The sequence below is a fragment of the Sinocyclocheilus grahami genome, unplaced genomic scaffold (assembly GCF_001515645.1).
Source record: "Sinocyclocheilus grahami isolate Dianchi unplaced genomic scaffold, SAMN03320097.WGS_v1.1 scaffold9.1, whole genome shotgun sequence".
NCBI classification, from domain to species: Eukaryota; Metazoa; Chordata; class Actinopteri; order Cypriniformes; family Cyprinidae; genus Sinocyclocheilus; species Sinocyclocheilus grahami.
Window position 1 is genome coordinate 1,937,712 of NW_015505188.1, and position 21,854 is coordinate 1,959,565.

The following is a 21,854-nucleotide window of genomic DNA, read 5'->3' on the forward strand; positions in this document are numbered from 1 at the left end:
AAGAACCATTCAGTCAAAGGTTCTTTAAAGAACCATCTCTTTCTTACCTTTTTATAATCTGAAGAACCTTCTTTCGCCACAAAGAACCTTTTGTGAAACAGAAAGGTTCTTCAGATGTTAAAGGTTCTTTATGGAACCATTTAGACAAAAAGGTTCTTCCATGGCATCGTGAAGCACCTTTATTTTTAAGAGTGAAAGATGTGCAAGTCATTTTGATCTTTGGCATTTAAGCTTTGCAGAGCTAGTATAATAATATGATAATTATTCAACAATATGCTGAGCAGTTCACACCTTACTGGAAATGTTGATGCAATGTAAATAGGAATAAAAAGTATTTGGTCTCAAGGAATGATTCATCAAGATGTGAAGATTTCTCATGACTCCTAATTTATTCACAAATTACCTTTTAATGTGACCTTAGCTTTATCAAAACCATTTTATCATGTGGTCACTGATTTAGTTGTGTTCAAACATTCAAAACCTTTCTCGGTCAGAGAAAAAATGTACTTCATACAATTTCATCTCAATACTTTATAACTAATGCACTCTTCATGGCTATTATTTTCAATTCCCTAAAGTTAAATTGGATTTAGTCCAGGATGTGTTGTTTTGACTTCAACAGAAAAGTATTTTGACTAAAAGACGAACAGTGGAAAGCAATCAGAGGTTGCATTGACCTTCACAATGCAATGGCATAACATTTTCCTTCTTCAGATGCATATTAATCTCTTAATTAGGTTAATTATTAGTTACTAATTATTAATTAGGTACTATAGTGAGCAAAAACATATCATAAGCAATAAACTGATACACAAGGTCAAAATGTAGACAATAGTAATGTCTATTTACTCATTTTGTTTCTGCTTTATTTATTGGAATATATACAACAATATAGCTCGTGAGGTTAGTGTGGCTGTTTTCTTGTAGGCTATATTAGCTTTGTAACAGATCACATCTCTGAGTGAATTACCTTCTTCTTAACAAATTACACTTGAATTAAGTTAGAAATATTTGGCTTCATGGCTATTATTTTCAATTCCCTAAAGTTAAATTGGATTTAGTCCAGGATGTGTTGTTTTGACTTCAACAGAAAAGTATTTTGACTAAAAGACGAACAGTGGTAAGCAATCAGAGGTTGCATTGACCTTCACAATGCAATGGCATAACATTTTCCTTCTTCAGATGCATATTAATCTCTTAATTAGGTTAATTATTAGTTACTAATTATTAATTAGGTACTATAGTGAGCAAAAACATATCATAAGCAATAAACTGATACACAAGGTTAAAATGTAGACAATAGTAATGTCTATTTACTCATTTTGTTTCTGCTTTATTTATCGGAATATATACAACAATATAGCTCGTGAGGTTAGTGTGGCTGTTTTCTTGTAGGCTATATTAGCTTTGTAACAGATCACATCTCTGAGTGAATTACCTTCTTCTTAACAAATTACACTTGAATTAAGTTAAAGAAATATTTGAATGTCTATTGAAAAAGACAGGACATTCTAACCATACCTCACAGACAGAGCCTGTTAAACCTGAGGCTCCACCCACCCGCTCTGTCACATACCGTACCATGTGTTTCCACATCACTACAACTTTAAGGAGAGGGACATTCCTGATCTTTTCTGCAGGAAATCACATGGAGGTGCCATCGCACTCACATGACATCTGAACTATGGCAGCGGACATCAATGAAGGTAAGGAATACAAATTACAGCCATTCAAAGCGAAATATCGCACAGTTGCAGATGATGTTTTGCTGGGTGGTTTTATTTTAAATATGGATTTATTTATTTAAATTTTGTACTGGCAGTTGTCTGCGAATTAGTTTTCTTGACTTCTAAAATGTCTCTGATGGTGTTTTAAAAAACCGAGAGAGTCACTTTAACGCGAGTTAAGCACTTTACGTTGTTGTCTTGCATAAATGTTTGCTTTTATTTGTTGTTTCACTGGTTTCACTTGTTTAGTAACTATGCATTACCGGTTAATTCAAGTTTTCCAGACTGACAACTCAGATAGTTGCTCATTTAAAACTGATATGTCCATATAATGCTATAGCCTGGCGATTTTAAATCTTTGTTTGACAATATTTGATCGATTTGTGAAGGCGTTAAAGCCGAATGGTTTATCACATTGATTATTGATTATAAAGACTGTCAACTGGTGCGAAAGTCTGATTTAAACCAATCAAATAATTTTCTCTGCGATTATATTTCGTCCTGACGCCACTGGATTCGAATAAGAACTCAAAAGCCAGTTTTATTCACTTCCAAACTGCTCTTGAAATGTATGTTGAATCTATAAAATAAAAAAAACAAGCCCCTCAAAAACTTGAATTCAATGGCATTTGTTCGGATTTAATGTTGCTTTTATTTAGTTCTGTTGTGTTTCCATTTGTATCAGACATACACTGTGTCGAACGTCTTGAGAACGTACTGAACTCTTCAATAGAAAAAGAAAAGATTATTTCATTGTGTTCGCTATGCAATACAGTAACACAATTAAAATGTTCCCAGTCACCTCTTCCAAGTCAATTAATTTGGTATGTCAACATAAAGCTCTTAACATCCGGTCTTTTGACTGTAGGATCTGTCCCTTCATACTATCGTGAAGTACATCAAGCCATCTGCTCCAGAACTGATGAAAGAGTGCCTATCGGTGTATTCCAGAGAGTTCTCAGCAGAACATCTCTCTCCACTTCTGTTCAAAACCAGGTGAGACTTGCACTAGGATTACATGTCATTATTGGCTAGAAAGACTGTAGCTGATAGTTAGCTAAATTACATCCCATGTGCTGTTTAATGACATTATTTATGGTTGGAAATGGAAATGTTATGGTTTGGGTTTTCTTGTGGAACCATGGCTTATTCTGCACAGGCTGAAATGCAACTCATCTACGTTTTAGATAGCCGAACATGTAAACAATGGTGATGGATTCCTGAGTAAAGTCTCGCTGTATAAAGGCTTGGCTCTCATTGCCCTTGCTCAACAAGGAAAACCACCAAGTCCCAAACTGCTAGAGAATTTCATACAAGGTAAGCATAAGCATATCTATTCCTCAGCTGACTGTAGTAAAGTAACCCCAGTTAAGTCCCCATAAAAAACGGTCTTTTATTCAAGATGCCATGTGATATTATATTGCCTCTTACATGCTGTCCCAACTGAATTACATTCAAGCTGCATTTCAGCGTCACCATCTGTTTGCAGTGATTTGCACACTTTTTTTCAACATTTCTAAGGGAAATCTTTGAATCTTAAGTAGTTCTGTTCCTGTTTTATACAGTATGTATGTATTATTTACATTCCTCAGGTCTACAATTGTTCTGGGCTGGTTGTGCGATGGTGTTTGAGTGTTTTTTTATCATCACATATGATTTATATAAGAGCTCTGAAGAGTTAAAGTTTCTATTCAACAGGCCTCTTGTGTTATTTCAGGTGTTGCCAGTATGACAGTTGACTGTGCACTTTAATAGTGAGATTTCCTGTTTTCTCCTCTAAGCAAGACCAAGTTTCCTGTCAACTGCATGCCAAATGCATATCTCTCTGTGGAATGACCAATACATTTTTTTTTTTTTTGCATTCCACCAAACAAAAGCAAAGATCCTGGGTTGAATCTGCTGCTGCTTTTTGCTGAGTCAAGCAGTTTTTCCCATTTTCCAGATTTTCCATTCTAAATTTGACACACAAACCACAGAAATTCACAGAAAAAAACCACTGTGTGCCGCACAGCTCAACATTGTTTATTGTTTTTCTTTCATTCTTTGTCATTCCTTGTGACCTTTCTGTAATACTGTGTTATTTATGTGCTGTCACAAGACTCTCATGGAACAGAGATAGAAAGAAAGCAATCTTCTTCTTTATATTATGTAAAATGATTAAGTATGATACTGTGATCACTCACGTGTAATGTATTGTCAGTTACATCTGGCTATCACACCTCTTTAAATACAGTACAGACCCTGTTATACACCATGTTTTTTAAAGAGTTCCCGAAGCCTCAGCTGGGAGAGCCAAAAGAGCTTCAGACTCTGAAGATGCAGTCGGTTCAGGAGAGTCCTTTGAACTTGTCTTTGACTCTGGCAGAGCTGTTAAAGAAGGACAACATCAAAGTTGAGCTCATTCCCGAGAAGAAGGGACTGTTTCTTAAACACGTGGAGTATCAGGTCACCAGTGAGGTGAGTGACTTAGGAGGCAGTATTAAAGTTCATCCCAAAAGTAAAAATGTGCTAATAATTTACCCACCATCAAGTTATCTAAGATGTAGATGAGCTTGTTTCTTCACAGAACATATTTGGAGAAATGTAGCATTACATCACTTGCTCACCAATGGATCCTCTGCAGTCTGCAGTGAATGGGTACCGTCAGAATAAGATAAAGACATCACAATAATCCACAAACCACGCCATGCTGGTTTTGTCTGGCCAGAGGAGAACTGGCCCCCCGACTGAGCCTGGTTCCTCCCAAGGTTTTTTCTCCATTTCTGTGACCGATGGAGTTTTGGTTGCTTGCCACTGTCGCCTTTGGCTTGCTTAGTTGGGGACGCTTGACTGATTGCACAGACACTATCGGAAGAGAGCTGAACTGGATTATGATGACATCACTGAATCATGAATGAACTGACTTTAGCTGATAAATGACTCTTTGTTATTGTCTTCTTGTATTATTGACAAACTATTTTCCTGTTTGACACTGTAAAGCTGCTTTGACACAGTCAGTATTGTACAAAGTTGACTTGACTTGACTTGACAAGTAATCCATCAAGGCATTTTTAACTTCAAACCGTTGCTTCAATATGTTGCTTATTCCAGTGACAAACTCATCTTGTCTGAATCAGGAGAGAAATATGCACAGATCAAGCACTGTTTACAAGCGAAAACAGCCCAAAACAGTTCTTAACAAACATATTGGTGGATTTTTGATGTGAAATAACAGAGGATGGACTTTTTCATTGGAGGAAGCGTTATTATGGATTATGGACTGGTATTTTGGCTAGAAGTGATTTAAAGTTGAACACCTTAATGAAAGATTTGTTTCTTACAAACATGCAGCTTTTCACTTGACAAGACATTAATTGAAGGACTGGAGTCGTGTGGCTTATTGTGATGTTTTTATCAGCTGTTTGCACTCTAATTCTGACGGCACCCATTCACTGTAGAGCAGGGGTGGGCAAACTTGGCCCTTCCAGGCCACTTTTCTTCAGAGTTTAGCTCCAGTCCAACCCTAATCAAACACACCTGAACCAGCTAATCATTGTCTTCAAGACTACTACACTCTTAAAAATAAAGGTGCTTCAAAAGGTTCTTCAGGCGATGCCATAGAAGAACCATTTTTGGTTCCACAAAGAACCATTCAGTCAAAGGTTCTTTAAAGAACCATCTCTTGCTTACCTTTTTATAATCTGAAGAACCCTCTTTTGCCACAAAGAACCTTTTGTGAAACAGAAAGGTTCTTCAGATGTTAAAGGTTCTTTATAGAACTATTTAGACAAAAAGGTTCTTCTATGGCATCGTGAAGCACCTTTATTTTTAAGAGTGTAGAAGGCTACAGGCAGGTGAGTTTTATCGGGGTTGGATCAAATCTCTGCAGGAAAGTGGCCTGGAAGGGCCAAGTTTGCCCATCACTGCTGTAGAGGATCCATTGCTGAGGAAGTGATGTAATGCTAAATTTCTCCAAATCCGTTGAGATGAAGAAACAAACTCAACTACATCTTGGATGGCCCGAGGGTGAGTACATTTTCAGCAAATTTTCATTTTTGAGTAAACTGTTCTTCAAAAAAAAGACCCAGTTTACAAGTTTACAGTTTTTCTGTTATTGGTCAGAAAAAAAATAGTTCCAACTCTATACACTAAACCATTAGTTGAGTCATTGTTGCTGTGTCAGGCTGGCCATGATGCACAAACAAAAAAGACTTCTCACCATATTAAGCTGAAAAAATGGCCCACTTTAGCTTTAGTGTCTGTTTCAGGTGATCCAATCACACGTGGACAGCTCAAAATATGTTCTGAGGAATCGATTTCCTTGATTGGTTGAGATAAAATAGCTTGACTTTGCAAAGACGGTGTTATAAAATGATGAGGGGCACAACAAATATTATTATAAAAAGACCTCAGGGAAAAAAAAAAAAATTTAAAAGTAATAATATCTATTTTTTTATATAAAAGATAATCATAAAAAAGTATTGTCTCTTCAGTGCTAAATTGTACAAAAAGACATTCAGTTGAGTTGCTACTGAGTCATTGCAACAGTTACAGTTGTAATATTTAAACATATCACTGATGGTTTATTTACTATGTGCCCTTTTGCAGCGTTTTACAGTATCAGTCTATCGGCGATACAATGATTTTGACATCTTCCATGAGCTTCTGCTTCAGAGATATGCTTACAGAGTTGTGCCGGCGCTTCCTCCCAAAAGGGTGCTGAAAGGAGGTAAGGCGTTGATTTATTCATTGTAAAATCTCAGCCTGTGAAAGGTTTGTAATCAAACCTGTAGATTATAGTCTTGTGCATTTCTCACTTAGACTGTGCTGTGACATTCAATACTTTCTGGGAATGCACCAGACTAACAATTGCAGCTCTGCCAAAATAAAAAAAAGTAAACTTGTTCTGTTTTTCTGCAGACTTCAGCAATATGTACTTCCATAGTAACTGAGTACCAGAAAGTTCCTTGCTGTGTTTTATTAATGGAAGGACTATGTTTTGTTGTTCCTGGAAATGTTTAATCTTTTCTCTGTTCTTTGGCCCCGCTGCAGTCCTGACCTCCATGACAGAGCGAGAGTTCATTGAAGGGCGGAGACGAGCTCTGAGCAGGTTTCTGAATCTGGTGGCACGTCACCCTGTCTTTTCTGAGGATGAGCTTGTGAAAACATTCCTCACCTTCAGTGGCTCGGTGTGGATTTTTTTGCTAACCGTGTACTTGAATTTCTAGATAAACAGGATTATTTTTTTATATTTTATACTGGAAGAAAAATGCATTTAAACGTACCTTTGATATGCCAGTTCTGGCTTGAGAAAATATATATATTTTTTATATATTCTTCCTAGACATTCATGTGACCTCCAGATTTCCATATTTATGTCCCACAGGATGTCCAAACTAAGCTTAGAGATGCTTGCAAAAAACTGGGTGATGAGTTCATGACATGCAAATATGCAACGCAGGCCAAGGTTTGATTCAGTTTTATTTTACTTTACATGTTAAAATGTATGTTTATGTTCAAATGTTATAATATTCTCTTTTATTGGAATATTTGTGCAGCATTTTTATGCCAAAAATCATTAGGATATTAAGTAAAGACCATGTTCCATGAAGATATTTTGTAAATTTCCTACCGTAAATATATCAAAACTAATTTTGGACAACTTTAAAGGCGATTTTCTCAGTATTTAGAGTTTTTTGCATTTCCAGATTTTCAAATAGTTGTATCTCAGCCAAATATTGTCCTATCCTAGTAAACCATACATCAGTGGAAAGCTTATTTATTCAGCTATGTATAAATCACAATTTCAACTTTTACCCTTATGACTGGTTTTGTGGTCCAGGGTCACATTTAATAATTAATATTGCTTGTCTGTATTGTGATTTCTCCTGCAGGATTACCTCCCAGTGGATGTCCAAAGTCAATTTTCATCTAGCAGAGAGCTCATCAGAAATATCCATAACAGTTTTCAGAAATTACGGGACAGGGCAGAGAGGATGGCCGAGCGCTCTAAGGAGAATGCCACAGATCTGCTGATGTTTGGGAAGGAGCTCAGGTACCACATCATCCTGAGTGCTGTTTCTGAATCTCTGCGGTATCTCTTAAACCAGTGGTTCTTAACCATGGGTCTGAGGTCCACCTCCAAGGGCAAACTTCCAAGGGGGCCTCAAATGTTTTAAAATAAGTCAAAGCAAGCCTTTAAACAACTAAATCAAGTTATTTCTTAATTTAATTGACCCCTAAACCTCTTGACTTTTTAATGACAATTATGTCAGTAGTTACTTATTTTAATCTATGTACACTCTTAATTTCTATAATTTAAAAAATGTTGAGAACCACTGTCTTAGACATATAGAAAGACGGGTGGGGGGGAGAGAACGTTCAAAACATAAAGGCAGCTGTACATTTTTATTTATAAAATTCTATATTTTATTTATAAAAACAGTTATTGGCTGACCATTATTTCCTACCCACCAGTACTGTTAGATGCATAAATAAATAATTACACAGCTGAGATGTTTTTTCTATATGTTTTTGTCCATTTAGGAAATAAACTGAATTATAACTATATGGGGAAAAATTTCATAATGTTTAAAATATAAAGGCAGCTGTAGATGTTTATCTATAAAAAATATTATGCTTATGTGCCAACCACTGTTATACAAATAAATAATGTGATTAAAATCATGTATTTATTTTATACTTTTTTTTAAAAAACTTTTTTACACATAATTTTGTCTACCCACCAGCAGTGTTGATGATTTAAATAATTATATTAATCACATTATTTATTTATACATATACTTATTTATTTTATACTACTTCTATTTTTTCTTAACTACACCTATCACCCCTTACAGCAAAATAAATAAATGCATACAACCTTCAAAGTGATACAAGTCTACAAATCAACCTGTGGGGGTTTATTTTTTGATGGTGACTGTTTGACTGTATGTTATTTCTTATGCACAATGGTACAGTACAGTAACATTAACTGTTTGAGTAGGTGGGCATACCAGATTTTTTCAGTGGTTTGAGAGAGCCTGATTGTCAGATGTTTATGGCTACCTGCCATAGATTTCAGCTTTGTTCTCTCTCCGCTCCAGCTCTTTGGGATCAGATGAGTCACCTGTGCCTATCCTGGCATCCTGCAAGAGTCCTTGGGCTGCACTCAGACGCTCTGTCAAAGGGCTTTCTGTTGAGTTCTCACTTCTGTCTGAAAAAGCTGCCCAACAGGTACTGTGCCGCCCACACATACCATGTGAACTGGCTGCGTGCTGCTACAGAGGAATTAAATTTTTCTTTAATACAGGGCAGAAGAGAGGAGGATGATGTGGTGGAAAAACTAAATCTGTTCTTGGACTTGCTGCAGTCATACAGGGTGAGTATTGACGTGCTTTAACAATTAGCTACATCATTATGTTTTGTCCATTTAGAGGCAATAAACTGAAATATGACTTTGAGGGTGGTTAAAATATTATACAGTAAATACTCTACCAGTCAAAAGAACTGTTATTGTTAATAGTAAATGTTTCTAGAGCATCAAATCAGCCTATTAGAATGATTTCTGAAGAATCATGTGACACTGAAGACTGGAGTAATTATGCTGAAAATTCAGTTTTAACATCACAGGAATAAATTAAGAAAGCAGTTATTTTAAATCGCAATAATATTTCACAGTATTACTGTTTTTATTGTATTTTTGATCAAATAAATACAGCCTTGGTGAGCATAAGAGACTTCTTTGAAAAGCATTACCGTGAGATACTTATTTGAAAAACATTCAAAATTATATTATTACAAACATTTGACTGGTATTTTTTTCTGAATTTTTCAGAAGTCTTCGAATATAGCAAACGAGTTGTAATTGAGCTGTTTTCATCCACTGTTTATCTAGCTGTAATAAGCTGATTTGCCTTTTGCTTTTTTTCGTGGAGAGAGAACAGGAAATAAAGGGGAGACAGAGGAGTAACAGAATTGGCATGTGTTGCAAGCTGAATTCAAACCTGTGTTACCCACATGAGCACCAAAGCTCAATGTACATATAAGTTACAACTAAGCCATGGCACAGACGATTTTTTTATGAGTGTGTATGTGTGGGTGTCATACAGGACTTGTGTGAACGGCATGAGAAAGGGGTCTTGCATGAGCACCATCGAGCGCTGCAGAAGTATGGTGTCATGAAAAGACAAATGCTGAGTGCCACGGTGAAGCCTAAAGAACAGGTTTCTGTCGAACAGCTGGAGTCCCGCATCGTCCAGGTCAGCCCTCTCACACACACACACACACACACACTAAAAGGAGCTGCAGCATTCAGAGGGGAAATGTGGGGGCCAGTAGCTTGAAGGGCGCTGATACATACTTTTAATTTAGTAGGTGAAATTGATCTGAAGGGCTTGAAACCAAAGCCCTTGAGCAAGATTTGCATCCTCAAAATCTCTCTGGGGATGTCGCAGGCATCTAAACTAAGATCTTTGCCTCTTTAGAGAGATAGTAGAAGGCCTCTTTTTTTATCTTGTTTAGGCCATGGGGTTTTAAACTGAGTATGGTGTCATGAAAAGACAAATGCTGAGTGCCACGGTGAAGCCTAAAGAACAGGTTTCTGTCGAACAGCTGGAGTCCCGCATCGTCCAGGTCAGCCCTCTCACACACACACACACACACACACACTAAAAGGAGCTGCAGCATTCAGAGGGGAAATGTGGGGGCCAGTAGCATGAAGGGCGCTGATACATACTTTTAATTTAGTAGGTGAAATTGATCTGAAGGGCTTGAAACCAAAGCCCTTGAGCAAGATTTGCATCCTCAAAATCTCTGGGGATGTCGCAGGCATCTAAACTAAGATCTTTGCCTCTTTAGAGAGATAGTAGAAGGCCTCTTTTTTTTTATCTTGTTTAGGCCATGGGGTTTTAAACTGGGGTCTAGAGAGGCTGCAAAGAAGGTTTGTGAAAGATTTGAGTTTGAGAGAAAAAAAACATTGTAAAATTGTAAAAACACATTGTACATTTTTTTTTAATAGATGTCAAAATTAAAATGTTAACATAACATATTAAAGGGATGGTTCACCCAAAAATGAACATTCTGTCATTAATTACTCACCCTCATGTTGTTCTAATCTCGTAAGACCTCCATTCATCTTCGGAACACAAATTAAGATATTTTTGATGAAATGTGAGAGCTCTCAGACCCTGCATAGACAGCAACGCAACTGTAATGTTCCCAAGTCCAGAAAAGTAGCAAGGACATCGGTAAAACAGTCCATGTGACATCAGTGGCTCAACTTCAGTTTTGCGAAGCTACGAGAATACTTTTTGAGCGCAAAGAAAACAAAAATAACAATTTATTTAACAATTCTTCTCCCCCGAGTTACGTCTTCTGCCATTTTAGAGTATCACAACACATACGCACGCTTTCCCCTAAGCATAAACTACGCCGATTACGTTCATGTGCGCACTTTCTCCTCCGAACGTAAACAGCGCTGTGGCTGATTACGTCGCTTACGCTCTTGGGTACTCTCCAAAATGGTGGAAGACGTAACTCGGGGGAGAAGAATTGTTAAATAAATTGTTATTTTTGTTTTCTTTGCACTCAAAGTATTCTCGTAGCTTCGCAAAAAAACTGAAGTTGAGCCACTGATGTCACATGGACTGTTTTACCAATGTCCTTGCTACGTTTCTGGACTTGGGAACATTACAGTTGCGTTGCTGTCTCTGCAGGATCTGAGAGCTCTCACATTTCATCAAAAATATCTTAAATTGTGTTCCGAAGATGAACGGAGGTCTTACGGGTTTGAAACGACATGAGGGTGAGTAATTAATGACAGAATGTTCATTTTGGGGTAAACTAACCCTTTAATTAAGTATTTAACAGAATTGGATTTTAATGGTAATACACTACCATTCAAAAATTTGGACTGAGTAAGATTTTTATTTATTTATTGACACTTTTATTCAGCAAGGATGAAGTAAATTGATCAAAAGTGACAGTAAAGACTGATAATGTTACAAACGATTTTTCATGTGACACCGAAGACTGGCGTAACGACTGCTGAAAATTCAGCTTTGCCATCACAGGAATAAATTACATTTAACATAGATGTTATTTTAAATTGTTATAATATTTTACAATATTACTGTTTTACTACAGTTTTGATACAACCTAGGTGAGCATAAGAGACTTCTTTCAAAAACATTGAAAAATATTACTGAAATAGGAGTTAATAACACTTGTGCGCTAATGTACTTTCATTGTATCACTAGCACTGAGAATATTTTATAACCCACCAAGTAATTCCCAGCAACTCATTTCATTTTATGTCTATAAAATTTACTTTGGTTTTGTTGTTTACTGACCAAACTTGCATATAAGCACTTAATTGATCATTTGAGCAGCCATTTTGTACATTCATTTTTTTTTATCATCTAAGAATTTGATTTATCAATTGCATTTTGTTAGAAAAAAAAAATCATAAAGGCCCCAGCCAGGTGGAGAACAAGAGAAACATGCTTGATTGATATTGATGCAATGCCAAATCATGTGAGGCACACACAATATCTGTCTAACCTTCAAATAGCATGTCATGATCCAGTGGTTTTTAACTGCTGGGTGGCTCATCGTGTAATGATAATGATGATGAAGGAGGTTAGGGTGGGAAGACGTGACCGCACTGTGACCTCACTCTGATCTCTTACTCACGACAGCAAGAAAACGCCATTCAGGCCATGGAGCTGCGCAACTACTTCTCCCTGTTCTGCCTGCACCAGGAGAGCCAGCTCATATTTACATACCTGCCCATTACGTCTCACATCCTGGGGGCATTTGTAGACTCGCAGGTGCAGGGACATAAAGAGGTAAGCTTACCATAAGCTTATCTAGTATCTCTGTGTTAACGCTATTCATTTTAATGTGTGCCAAAGTTAGTTTTATTACTTTGATCCTAACAAAGCCTTCTAATATTTGTTGTTGCGTCTTATGTTGCTCTGATCTAGATGGGTGAGGTGTGGCAAGATCTTCATTCCAAGCTTAAAAGTCTTTTTGGGGACGGTAACGGACAGTCTCCGCCTCTCAGCCCAAAATAGCCTCCCTTCTGTGCTTTCATGATCTCCAGTCTGTTTTGAATAGCAGGAACTACAGACTGTCAGTATTCTTTCTTGCAAAGAGTTATGGGGAACTGCTTCTGTGTAAATGTGTTATGTGGCAGTTCTTAAAATCTGTCTGTCGGAGGTGAAAAGGGCCCTTAAATTCCTACAGTTTGAACAAACTGACACCTAAAATAAACGGCTAATGTTGTTGAGAATAATTTTAGGAAATGCAACAAGATGCTACAACACTGTATTAATGTTTAATCTACACGTATGCAAAGCTGATGTTGTTGTTTTAAAACACAAGCTAATCTGAAAAAGACATTTTTACATTGTAAAATAAGTGTAAACACATGAAAGATGACCTATATTTACTATTTTAGTGCAATATAAAGAAATGAACTGAGAAGCTAATAGCCAGTGAGCAAGAGCAGTGGTCAGTTGAATACACTTAGCAAACATGGGAAATATGCAAAAATTGTTATTTGATGCAAAGGTATCTTATTCTTCCTTGTTCATGGTTTCAACTGACAGATTCGTTTTTTCTGTCAGTCTGATTGTATGCCGTCTATTTTCGAATCTTCAGACTTGTACTTCTTGCAGCGTTGTTTTGTTTTCACATTTCATCTTTATTTGTAAGTAATATTCACACTACCATTCAAAAGTCTGGAGTTAGTAAGATTTTATTTTTTGAAAGAAATTCATACTTTTATTCAGCATGAAAAATTTAGCAAAAGTCACAGTGAAGACATTAGTGTTACGAAAGATTTCTATTTCAAATAAATGCTGTTCTTTTGTACTTCCTGTTCATCAAAGAATCCTGAAAAAAAATGCATCATGGTTTCCACAAAAATATTAATCAGCACAGCTGTTTTCAACACTGACAAGAACTGTTTTTTGAGCAGGAAATCAGCATATACTTGCATCCTTGCTGAGCATTACCGTGAGGTATTCAAACTTTTGAACAGTAGTGTATACAAGTGAACACTTTCAAACGAGTTTTCTGACAGTTCTGTAGCTAAGCCCGGATCCAGAGTCTTAATCAATAAATACAATGAGCATGATACAATTAGTTATTATTAGCTGCTCTGTGTGCCAAAGACCTGTTTTCATTAAATAAATCATGAAGTTCTGAAATTCTTAGACTGCTATTAAGCTATCATGTGAACTATACTTCGAAATATGTATATATGAAAAAAATAACTTTTACTGCCAATTTACCATATTGTATAGATGACACATTGCTGCTGGTTGATGTTTTATCATATTTTTGTCTTAATTGTTTAACATTCTGTAAAACCGTTTAGCAGAGCTTATTATCATTTGTCTTATTCGAATGTTTGATTTTATGTTTGGACTAAGTAAAGCATTAAAGAAATAGAAACTGTTGTTGTACTCCCAATACATATTCAATTCTGCCACCTGCTGGCATAGAGGGCAAATGGTTTGAGAATTAGATTTTACCTGGCTGTGACATTTAGTCAGGATAGACAGACAGACAGATAGATAGATACTTCACTTTATTCTGCACTTTTATTACAACTACATTTTATTTAGTAGATGACAGGTAGTTGAAGATGAAAGAACTTAGTAGGAAAGGTATGATTTTTGGTGTAAAAAAAAAAGAAAAGAACTGTTGTAGGAATGATTAACAAAGAAACAGGTAAAAACAAAACATCAGCATACAGAAGATACATGTGTGAATTGAACCAAAGATAAATGGAACATCAAACAGATAATGCCATTTTCTCATGCAAAAAACAAAACAAAATGCTGTATATTACATTAAAATACAGCATTTGATATCTCATGATTTCACATAGTATGGCCATCTCCACAAAACCACGCAGTTGGATAATTTCCACTGATACAGTGGCAATGTTCATCAGTGGTATTCAAACCCCAATCACACATCCTCCACTTCCTCCAGTTTATGCTCCACTATCACTTCGTGACCGTGGAATTTAAAATATCCCAAGAACTTCTTTTTCTGAAGCATCAATGGGAACCACATGACGTCATCTGCCCACATCTGGCTGAAAGGTATTTTATCTGTGTCAAACCACTGTGGCCTCATCTCTGAAAGAGAAAACAAACCTCTTCAGTCGCATGTTATTAGACCTTCTGTCTCAGTATGTGTCTCACAAACTGGATCATTAAGTGATGTGGCGCTGTATTACCGTCTGATTCGGTTGGCTCTCCTTTATAGGTGTCAGCTCTAAAAATGTGGACATCCAGCAGTTCTGTTTCCCCAATAAACTCAAATTTGATATTTCCAATCTTGTGGAGGGTGTCAACGGTAAGGCCACTTTCCTCTAGCAGCTCCCTGTCACATAAAATGGCATTTTATTTTAGCTGGAAAACCAATAAAAGCAGGGCAGATTGAACATGGCCAAATGCTGGCACCATTGTTAAGTTCGACAGACAAGTAAATAATATAAAACATTCTCAGCATTACAAGGTTCAAATTGTTTAACTTTCATCTCTAGCTTCAATAAAGTGAAGAGATAGTGGAAGAATATAGCTTTTTTAAAAGTTAAACATAAAACATGGTAATTTACATTTGTGTAAGAAAAAAAAAATCTAATATACATATTAAATTCATACATATATACATTCATATTCATAAATCTCTACTCTTGGCACCAGAAAGATAATTCTTAATGCTTTTACACCTGAAAACAATTGCTATGATTCAGTATCGGAACTGTAAGACAATGACATTAACCAAAAGTTGGCCAAACGTCCAATTTTCTTGTCCCTGGAAGTGTTTTACAGCATTTTCAAAACACCCCGTAAAGACACTGCAAAAAACATAACCTCCAAGAGCACAACTAAATGTCTGGGTAACACTTTACAATAAGGTTCATTAGTTAACTACTTTAGTTAACATGAACTAAGCATGAACAATACTTCTACAGCATTTATTAATCTTAGTGGGGGAATTTTACCCCCCGGAACTCGATTTTTAACCGCGACTGGGCGGGTTTTCTTGTGAAAACCTGGCAACCCCGGACTCACCGTCTGGCCGCCTGCTCTATGGTCTCTCCTGGCTGATTTATTAATCTTAGTTCATGTTAATTTCAACATTAACTAATGCATTATTAAAATCAAAGGTTGTGCTTGTTAACATTAGTGAATGCACTGTGAATTAACATGAACTAACAATGAACGACTGTATTTTCATAAACTAACATTAACAAAGATGAATAAATACTGTAATAAATGTATTTTTCATTGCTTGTTCATGTTAGTTAATACATTACCTAACATTAACTAATGGAACCTTATTATAAAGTGTTACCAATGTCTGTTATATAAAATTGTATTCATCATATGTTCTCTTATTTATGTTACGTTTGTAAATTTTTAGTTTTTTTGTAAATTCATAAACTTTGGACATCCAGCAGTTCTGTTTCCCCAATAAACTCAAATTTGATATTTCCAATCTTGTGGAGGGTGTCAACGGTAAGGCCACTTTCCTCTAGCAGCTCCCTGTCACATAAAATGGCATTTTATTTTAGCTGGAAAACCAATAAAAGCAGGGCAGATTGAACATGGCCAAATGCTGGCACCATTGTTAAGTTCGACAGACAAGTAAATAATATAAAACATTCTCAGCATTACAAGGTTCAAATTGTTTAACTTTCATCTCTAGCTTCAATAAAGTGAAGAGATAGTGGAAGAATATAGCTTTTTTAAAAGTTAAACATAAAACATGGTAATTTACATTTGTGTAAGAAAAAAAAAATCTAATATACATATTAAATTCATACATATATACATTCATATTCATAAATCTCTACTCTTGGCACCAGAAAGATAATTCTTAATGCTTTTACACCTGAAAACAATTGCTATGATTCAGTATCGGAACTGTAAGACAATGACATTAACCAAAAGTTGGCCAAACGTCCAATTTTCTTGTCCCTGGAAGTGTTTTACAGCATTTTCAAAACACCCCGTAAAGACACTGCAAAAAACATAACCTCCAAGAGCACAACTAAATGTCTGGGTAACACTTTACAATAAGGTTCATTAGTTAACTACTTTAGTTAACATGAACTAAGCATGAACAATACTTCTACAGCATTTATTAATCTTAGTTCATGTTAATTTCAACATTAACTAATGCATTATTAAAATCAAAGGTTGTGCTTGTTAACATTAGTGAATGCACTGTGAATTAACATGAACTAACAATGAACGACTGTATTTTCATAAACTAACATTAACAAAGATGAATAAATACTGTAATAAATGTATTTTTCATTGCTTGTTCATGTTAGTTAATACATTACCTAACATTAACTAATGGAACCTTATTATAAAGTGTTACCAATGTCTGTTATATAAAATTGTATTCATCATATGTTCTCTTATTTATGTTACGTTTGTAAATTTTTAGTTTTTTTGTAAATTCATAAACTTGTTATAATATTGTTTTGATGCAATGGCTGCTATGATTTTTGGTGAATTATAGTAAAAACAGTTAGAGTCAGTTTCACCTGCAGTGCAAACATGATAATAACTATTAATTATAAGAAGATTATATGCTCATTAAAATAAATAAATAATTAAATTATATTTTTACCACTAAATTAGAAATGTCCCCATTTCCCATTTCAGAAATGGTCTCCATGTAGTAACCAGGGTTATTATTGTTAACTCAAATGGAAACCATTCAAAAAACAAAAATTAAAGCGTGACAAAAAACACTCAACAAAATCACCAACTAAACCTTAAAATGAAAAAATCTAATTCAAAATATTAACAAAAACTTTAACTGAAACTAACTGTTAAAACCGTTAAATAAAAAACTGATATTAACACCTTGGGGTTAAAAAAAAAAAGTTGGCAACAGTAACTGTACGGTTTCAAATGTCACGTGCGTGAATGGCTGCTAGGCTAGACTCACCCAGTGTTGCCAAGTCCGCGGTTTTTCCGCGGAATTTGCCTAATTTAACACTGTTGCCCGGGTTGTTTTTCATGTCCGCGGTTTGAAGCGACTCCAATAACATGATATTTAGCCTCTGTAACGCGAATTTTAGCAGAGGAACCCCGCCAAAAAAAAGGGGGAATTTTACCCCCCGGAACTCGATTTTTAACCGCGACTGGGCGGGTTTTCTTGTGAAAACCTGGCAACCCCGGACTCACCGTCTGGCCGCCTGCTCTATGGTCTCTCCTGGCTGGACTTTCCCTCCAAACCCATTCCATTTGCCAGCTCCAAAGCCTCTTTTCTTCATGCCCAACAACACCCGGCCGGGCTGCACCACCAGCACCAGGGTCAGCAGTTTATTAGTCAACATCTCCCTATAAGTTACATAAATATAGTGCCTTTAATGGACTTCCTTTAAATTGACGCTCATCTCCATTATACTGACAGTATGTTTTGACTTTATCTGCATTCAAAACAGAATTAACTTTTCTTTACAGTCTATAAGCATCAAGCGACAAATAATAATCGATCAGATAATCAACGATTAATATAAATCAGTACAGTGTGGCATCCTTGTATGCATTTAAATAAAACTGTTCACATCACAGTTACTTCTATCCAAATAATTAGCTTACTTTGTCCAACGTAATAAGTAGAGACGAAAAATGTAATCACATATTCCGTTTAAAAATCAGATGCGTCAATATGCAGATATTTGGGTCTCAGATGAATGAATCGGTCTTGTTCCCGCGTGTTGCTCGCAGTCAGATGATCACATGGAGGCTTCATATTGACAACAGTGAATTTAGTCATAATACTGATTGACATATTATTCAGCTTGTTATTTATCCAAATGCAACACATGGTTTACAGATCTGCGAAAATATATGAACTCAACCAGAGCTGGTTGTACGTGTGCAACAGTGAAATGTTCTCGATGGGAAAAGCGACTCATTTCTGTGAATCGGTTCTTTCGAACAGAACTAAACGAACTAAAAAAAATCAGTTACATAAATCGGCTAAAAGTTTTTCTAAATGTTTTAGCCAAACGGTAAACATATTTCAAGTACGCTGTATTTATAACATGTTTGTTTTATGTCTAAAGGTTATTTATTATTCCTCATTTCGCCTCATGTAAATCAGTGAAAAGATCCGACTCAAAAGAACGAGTCATTGAATCATAATTCGGAGTGTGCACCTGTCAAATATTCTCGACGGATACCGAAAGCAATCATTAAACAGAAAAACTCAAATATGACCGTCTATAACAGTGAAATGGTCACTAACTGATATATACATAAATCCATTTAATCTAATTAATAATATATCATACAGACAAATAAAGCACAAAAATGCGTAATTAAATGATTAGAAAGACTTTGCACGTCTTTGATATCACGAGGACACCATAGACGCCCATGTGTCTCCTTGTTTTCATGTACTTAAGATCTAAATGTAATCTCTCCAGATCACTTCTTTGTAAATGATGTGGAAATGTATCCAAAGGTCGTGCATTCACGTGTCAGCGGTCTCTCTAAAGAAGACGCCTGTGCATATGAAGGGGAAGAGTGCTGCCGAGCAGAGATGGCTGCTGCGGCAGATCAGTGACCCTTTCGTTAAAGCTGCTCACGCACAGAATTACCGCTGTAGAAGTGCCTTTAAACTGATCGAGATAGATGACAAATACAGACTTCTCAAACCTGGTTTGAGTGTCATAGATTGTGGTGCTGCTCCTGGTGCATGGAGTCAAGTCGCAGTCCAGAGAGTCAACTCAACAGCTGCTGAAAACATCACATCATGAGGTCTATGCATGCCATCTTAGGATACATACACTACAGCTAAAACGTTTTGTTTGTTTTGAAAGAAATGAATAGTTTTTGTTCAGCAAGGATGCATTCAATTGATCCAAAGTGACAGTAAAGACACTTATTTGTACAAATAAATGCTGTTTTCAAATTCAGCTTTGCATCACAGGAACAAATTACATTTTAAAATATATTCTAATTTAAAACAGATATTTTAAAGAACAGTATATTCCTGTTTTTACTCGAGTTTTTGATCTAATAAATACGGCCTTTCTAAGCATAAGAGACTTGCTTTTTTCAAAACATAAAACAAAAATCTTACTGACTTTTGAATTGTGTAGAACGCACATGTTACCAGTCAAACCTTTTGAATACACCTACTTTATCATTATATTCTGTAGTTATTATTTAAAATTTTAGAGTAATGGTAAAGTCATTAAGATTATGAACTGCCACACATGTAAGTATGAGAATCTGTAGTGAAAAAAAAATATATATATATATTACATGCATCCTGTACACTTGTGTCTTTTCTTAACTATCCAACCCAATCATTATTATTATTATTAATCATAATAATATTGATATTATTATTAACATTATTGAAAACATAAAACAAAAATCTTACTGACTTTTGAATTGTGTAGAACGCACATGTTACCAGTCAAACCTTTTGAATACACCTACTTTATCATTATATTCTGTAGTTATTATTTAAAATTTTAGAGTAATGGTAAAGTCATTAAGATTATGAACTGCCACACATGTAAGTATGAGAATCTGTAGTGAAAAAAAAAAAATATATATATATTACATGCATCCTGTACACTTGTGTCTTTTCTTAACTATCCAACCCAATCATTATTATTATTATTAATCATAATAATATTGATATTATTATTAACATTATTTTGAAGTAATTCAAACATAGGTACAATTTATACATGTCTACAGAACTAATATCAAGCATATATGAGCATCCACTTTTTAAGATTTAGATAGATAGATAGATAGATAGATAGATAGATACTCATATTTATAACCTATAACTCTTATGTTAAATATTGGTTTAGGTGTCAGTTTTTTCATAGCTGATGAGGATATGAACAACATACCTTTGTTCATTCCAGGTGTGGATCTTCCTAAAGGAAGCGTAATAGGAATAGACATACTACACATCACCCCTTTGGATGGAGCTCAGTTGCTGTCCAATCATGACATCACTGAGCCCTCAACTCACATGGTGCTGGAGAGGCTCCTCCCTGAAGCTCGAGCAGATGTCATCCTCAGTGACATGGCCCCCAATGCCAGTGGGCTCAGGGAACTGGATCATGAAAGATTGGTCACCATGTGTCTATCAGTGTTGGACTTAGCTGACAAGGTTTTGCGCCCCGGGGGCTCTTTGATTTGTAAATACTGGGATGGAGCTTTGGCCCGTAAGCTCCAGCAGAGGCTTTCCTCAATGTTTCAAAATGTAAGAACTGTAAAACCAAGAGCAAGCAGGAAGGAGTCAGCAGAGCTTTTCTGTCTGGCGAGGATGTTCAAAATGATATAGGATGAAGTCTTTTTCATGCAAATTTATTTTTAATATATTATATTTTATGTCTATATATATATTTTATAAAAGAAAATAGTTTTGTTCCTATTATGTATTAAAAATAAATAAAGAAAGAAACCAAAAACTTGCCTGCAACAAGATTCAGTGCATTAGAAACCAGAAACTCAATACAGACCTTGGATATAAATGCTACAGCAGAATAATTCGATTCAGGTGTTAAATATATCATTATGTTGAGTCAGATTTGCATATGCTTTCTGCAGTGTTAAAATGGTTATTTCAAATCATTTTATAAAGACATGATGGGCATGCATCTAAATAGCTTTTTAGTGAGTAATACATAATTATAAAGGGGAAGTCGTGGCCTAATGGTTAGAGAGTCGGACTCGTAACCTAAAGGTTGCAGGTTCGAGTCTTGTACCGGCAGGGATTGTAGGTGGGGGGAGTGAATGTACAGCTCTCTCTCCCACCTTCAATACCATGACTGAGGTGCCCTTGAGCAAGGCACCGAATCCCCGGGTGCCGCAGCAAAAATGGCTGCCCACTGCTCCGTGTGTGTGTTCACTGCTGTGTGTGTGCACTTAGGATGGGATAAAAGCAGAGCACTAATTCTGAGTATGGGTCACCATACTTGGCCACATGTCACTTCACTCACTCACTTATAATGTATTTTTTGTTTCCTTCTGTTAATAATTAAATCCCCACAAAAGCACAGAGTATAATTTAAAAAAAGGAGAAATATTTACTTGTATATGATTTGATGGA

The 21,854-nt window shown here is 35.9% G+C and overlaps 2 protein-coding genes and 1 pseudogene across 3 annotated transcripts; 2 read left to right on the top strand and 1 right to left on the bottom strand.

Moving 5' to 3' along the window:
• The first annotated feature begins 1,613 nt into the window (after window positions 1-1,613).
• Window positions 1,614-13,476, top strand: LOC107592787 (sorting nexin-8-like). The gene is made up of 13 exons (XM_016282355.1): window positions 1,614-1,706; window positions 2,596-2,723; window positions 2,915-3,044; window positions 3,994-4,184; window positions 6,315-6,435; window positions 6,759-6,895; window positions 7,093-7,173; window positions 7,601-7,761; window positions 8,813-8,942; window positions 9,019-9,087; window positions 9,818-9,967; window positions 12,407-12,556; window positions 12,695-13,476. Exons 1-13 carry the CDS (start codon window positions 1,685-1,687, stop codon window positions 12,782-12,784), a joined length of 1,560 nt encoding a protein of 519 aa, XP_016137841.1. The 5' UTR covers window positions 1,614-1,684; the 3' UTR covers window positions 12,785-13,476.
• A 902-nt stretch (window positions 13,477-14,378) lies between these two features.
• Window positions 14,379-18,556, bottom strand: LOC107592807 (7,8-dihydro-8-oxoguanine triphosphatase-like). Of its 2 annotated transcripts, XM_016282375.1 has the most exons (4): window positions 18,362-18,556; window positions 17,945-18,100; window positions 14,968-15,113; window positions 14,379-14,866 (listed from the first exon to the last, which is right to left on the bottom strand). In XM_016282375.1, the coding sequence occupies exons 2-4, from the start codon at window positions 18,094-18,096 to the stop codon at window positions 14,694-14,696; spliced, it is 471 nt and encodes a 156-aa protein (XP_016137861.1). In that variant the 5' UTR covers window positions 18,097-18,100; window positions 18,362-18,556; the 3' UTR covers window positions 14,379-14,693. The 2 variants fall into 2 exon arrangements, 1 of the variants encoding a protein (XP_016137861.1); XR_001610028.1 differs by lacking the exons at window positions 14,379-14,866; window positions 14,968-15,113 and adding an exon at window positions 16,192-16,282.
• A 557-nt stretch (window positions 18,557-19,113) lies between these two features.
• LOC107592798 (rRNA methyltransferase 2, mitochondrial-like) lies at window positions 19,114-21,130 on the top strand (annotated as a pseudogene).
• Window positions 21,131-21,854: the final 724 nt, after the last annotated feature.

Bases quoted from the DNA above. Each gene is read 5' to 3' on its own strand.
- LOC107592807 (XM_016282375.1), bottom strand. From the start codon at position 18,096: ATGTTGACTAATAAACTGCTGACCCTGGTGCTGGTGGTGCAGCCCGGC. The intron at 15,114-17,944 runs GTGAGTCCGGGG...TTTATGTGACAG, and splicing joins ATAGAGCAGGCGGCCAGACG to GGAGCTGCTAGAGGAAAGTG. The intron at 14,867-14,967 runs GTAATACAGCGC...TTTCTCTTTCAG, and splicing joins AGAGCCAACCGAATCAGACG to AGATGAGGCCACAGTGGTTT.
- LOC107592787 (XM_016282355.1), top strand. From the start codon at position 1,685: ATGGCAGCGGACATCAATGAAG. The intron at 2,724-2,914 runs GTGAGACTTGCA...TCTACGTTTTAG, and splicing joins CCACTTCTGTTCAAAACCAG to ATAGCCGAACATGTAAACAA. The intron at 6,896-7,092 runs GTGTGGATTTTT...TATGTCCCACAG, and splicing joins TCCTCACCTTCAGTGGCTCG to GATGTCCAAACTAAGCTTAG.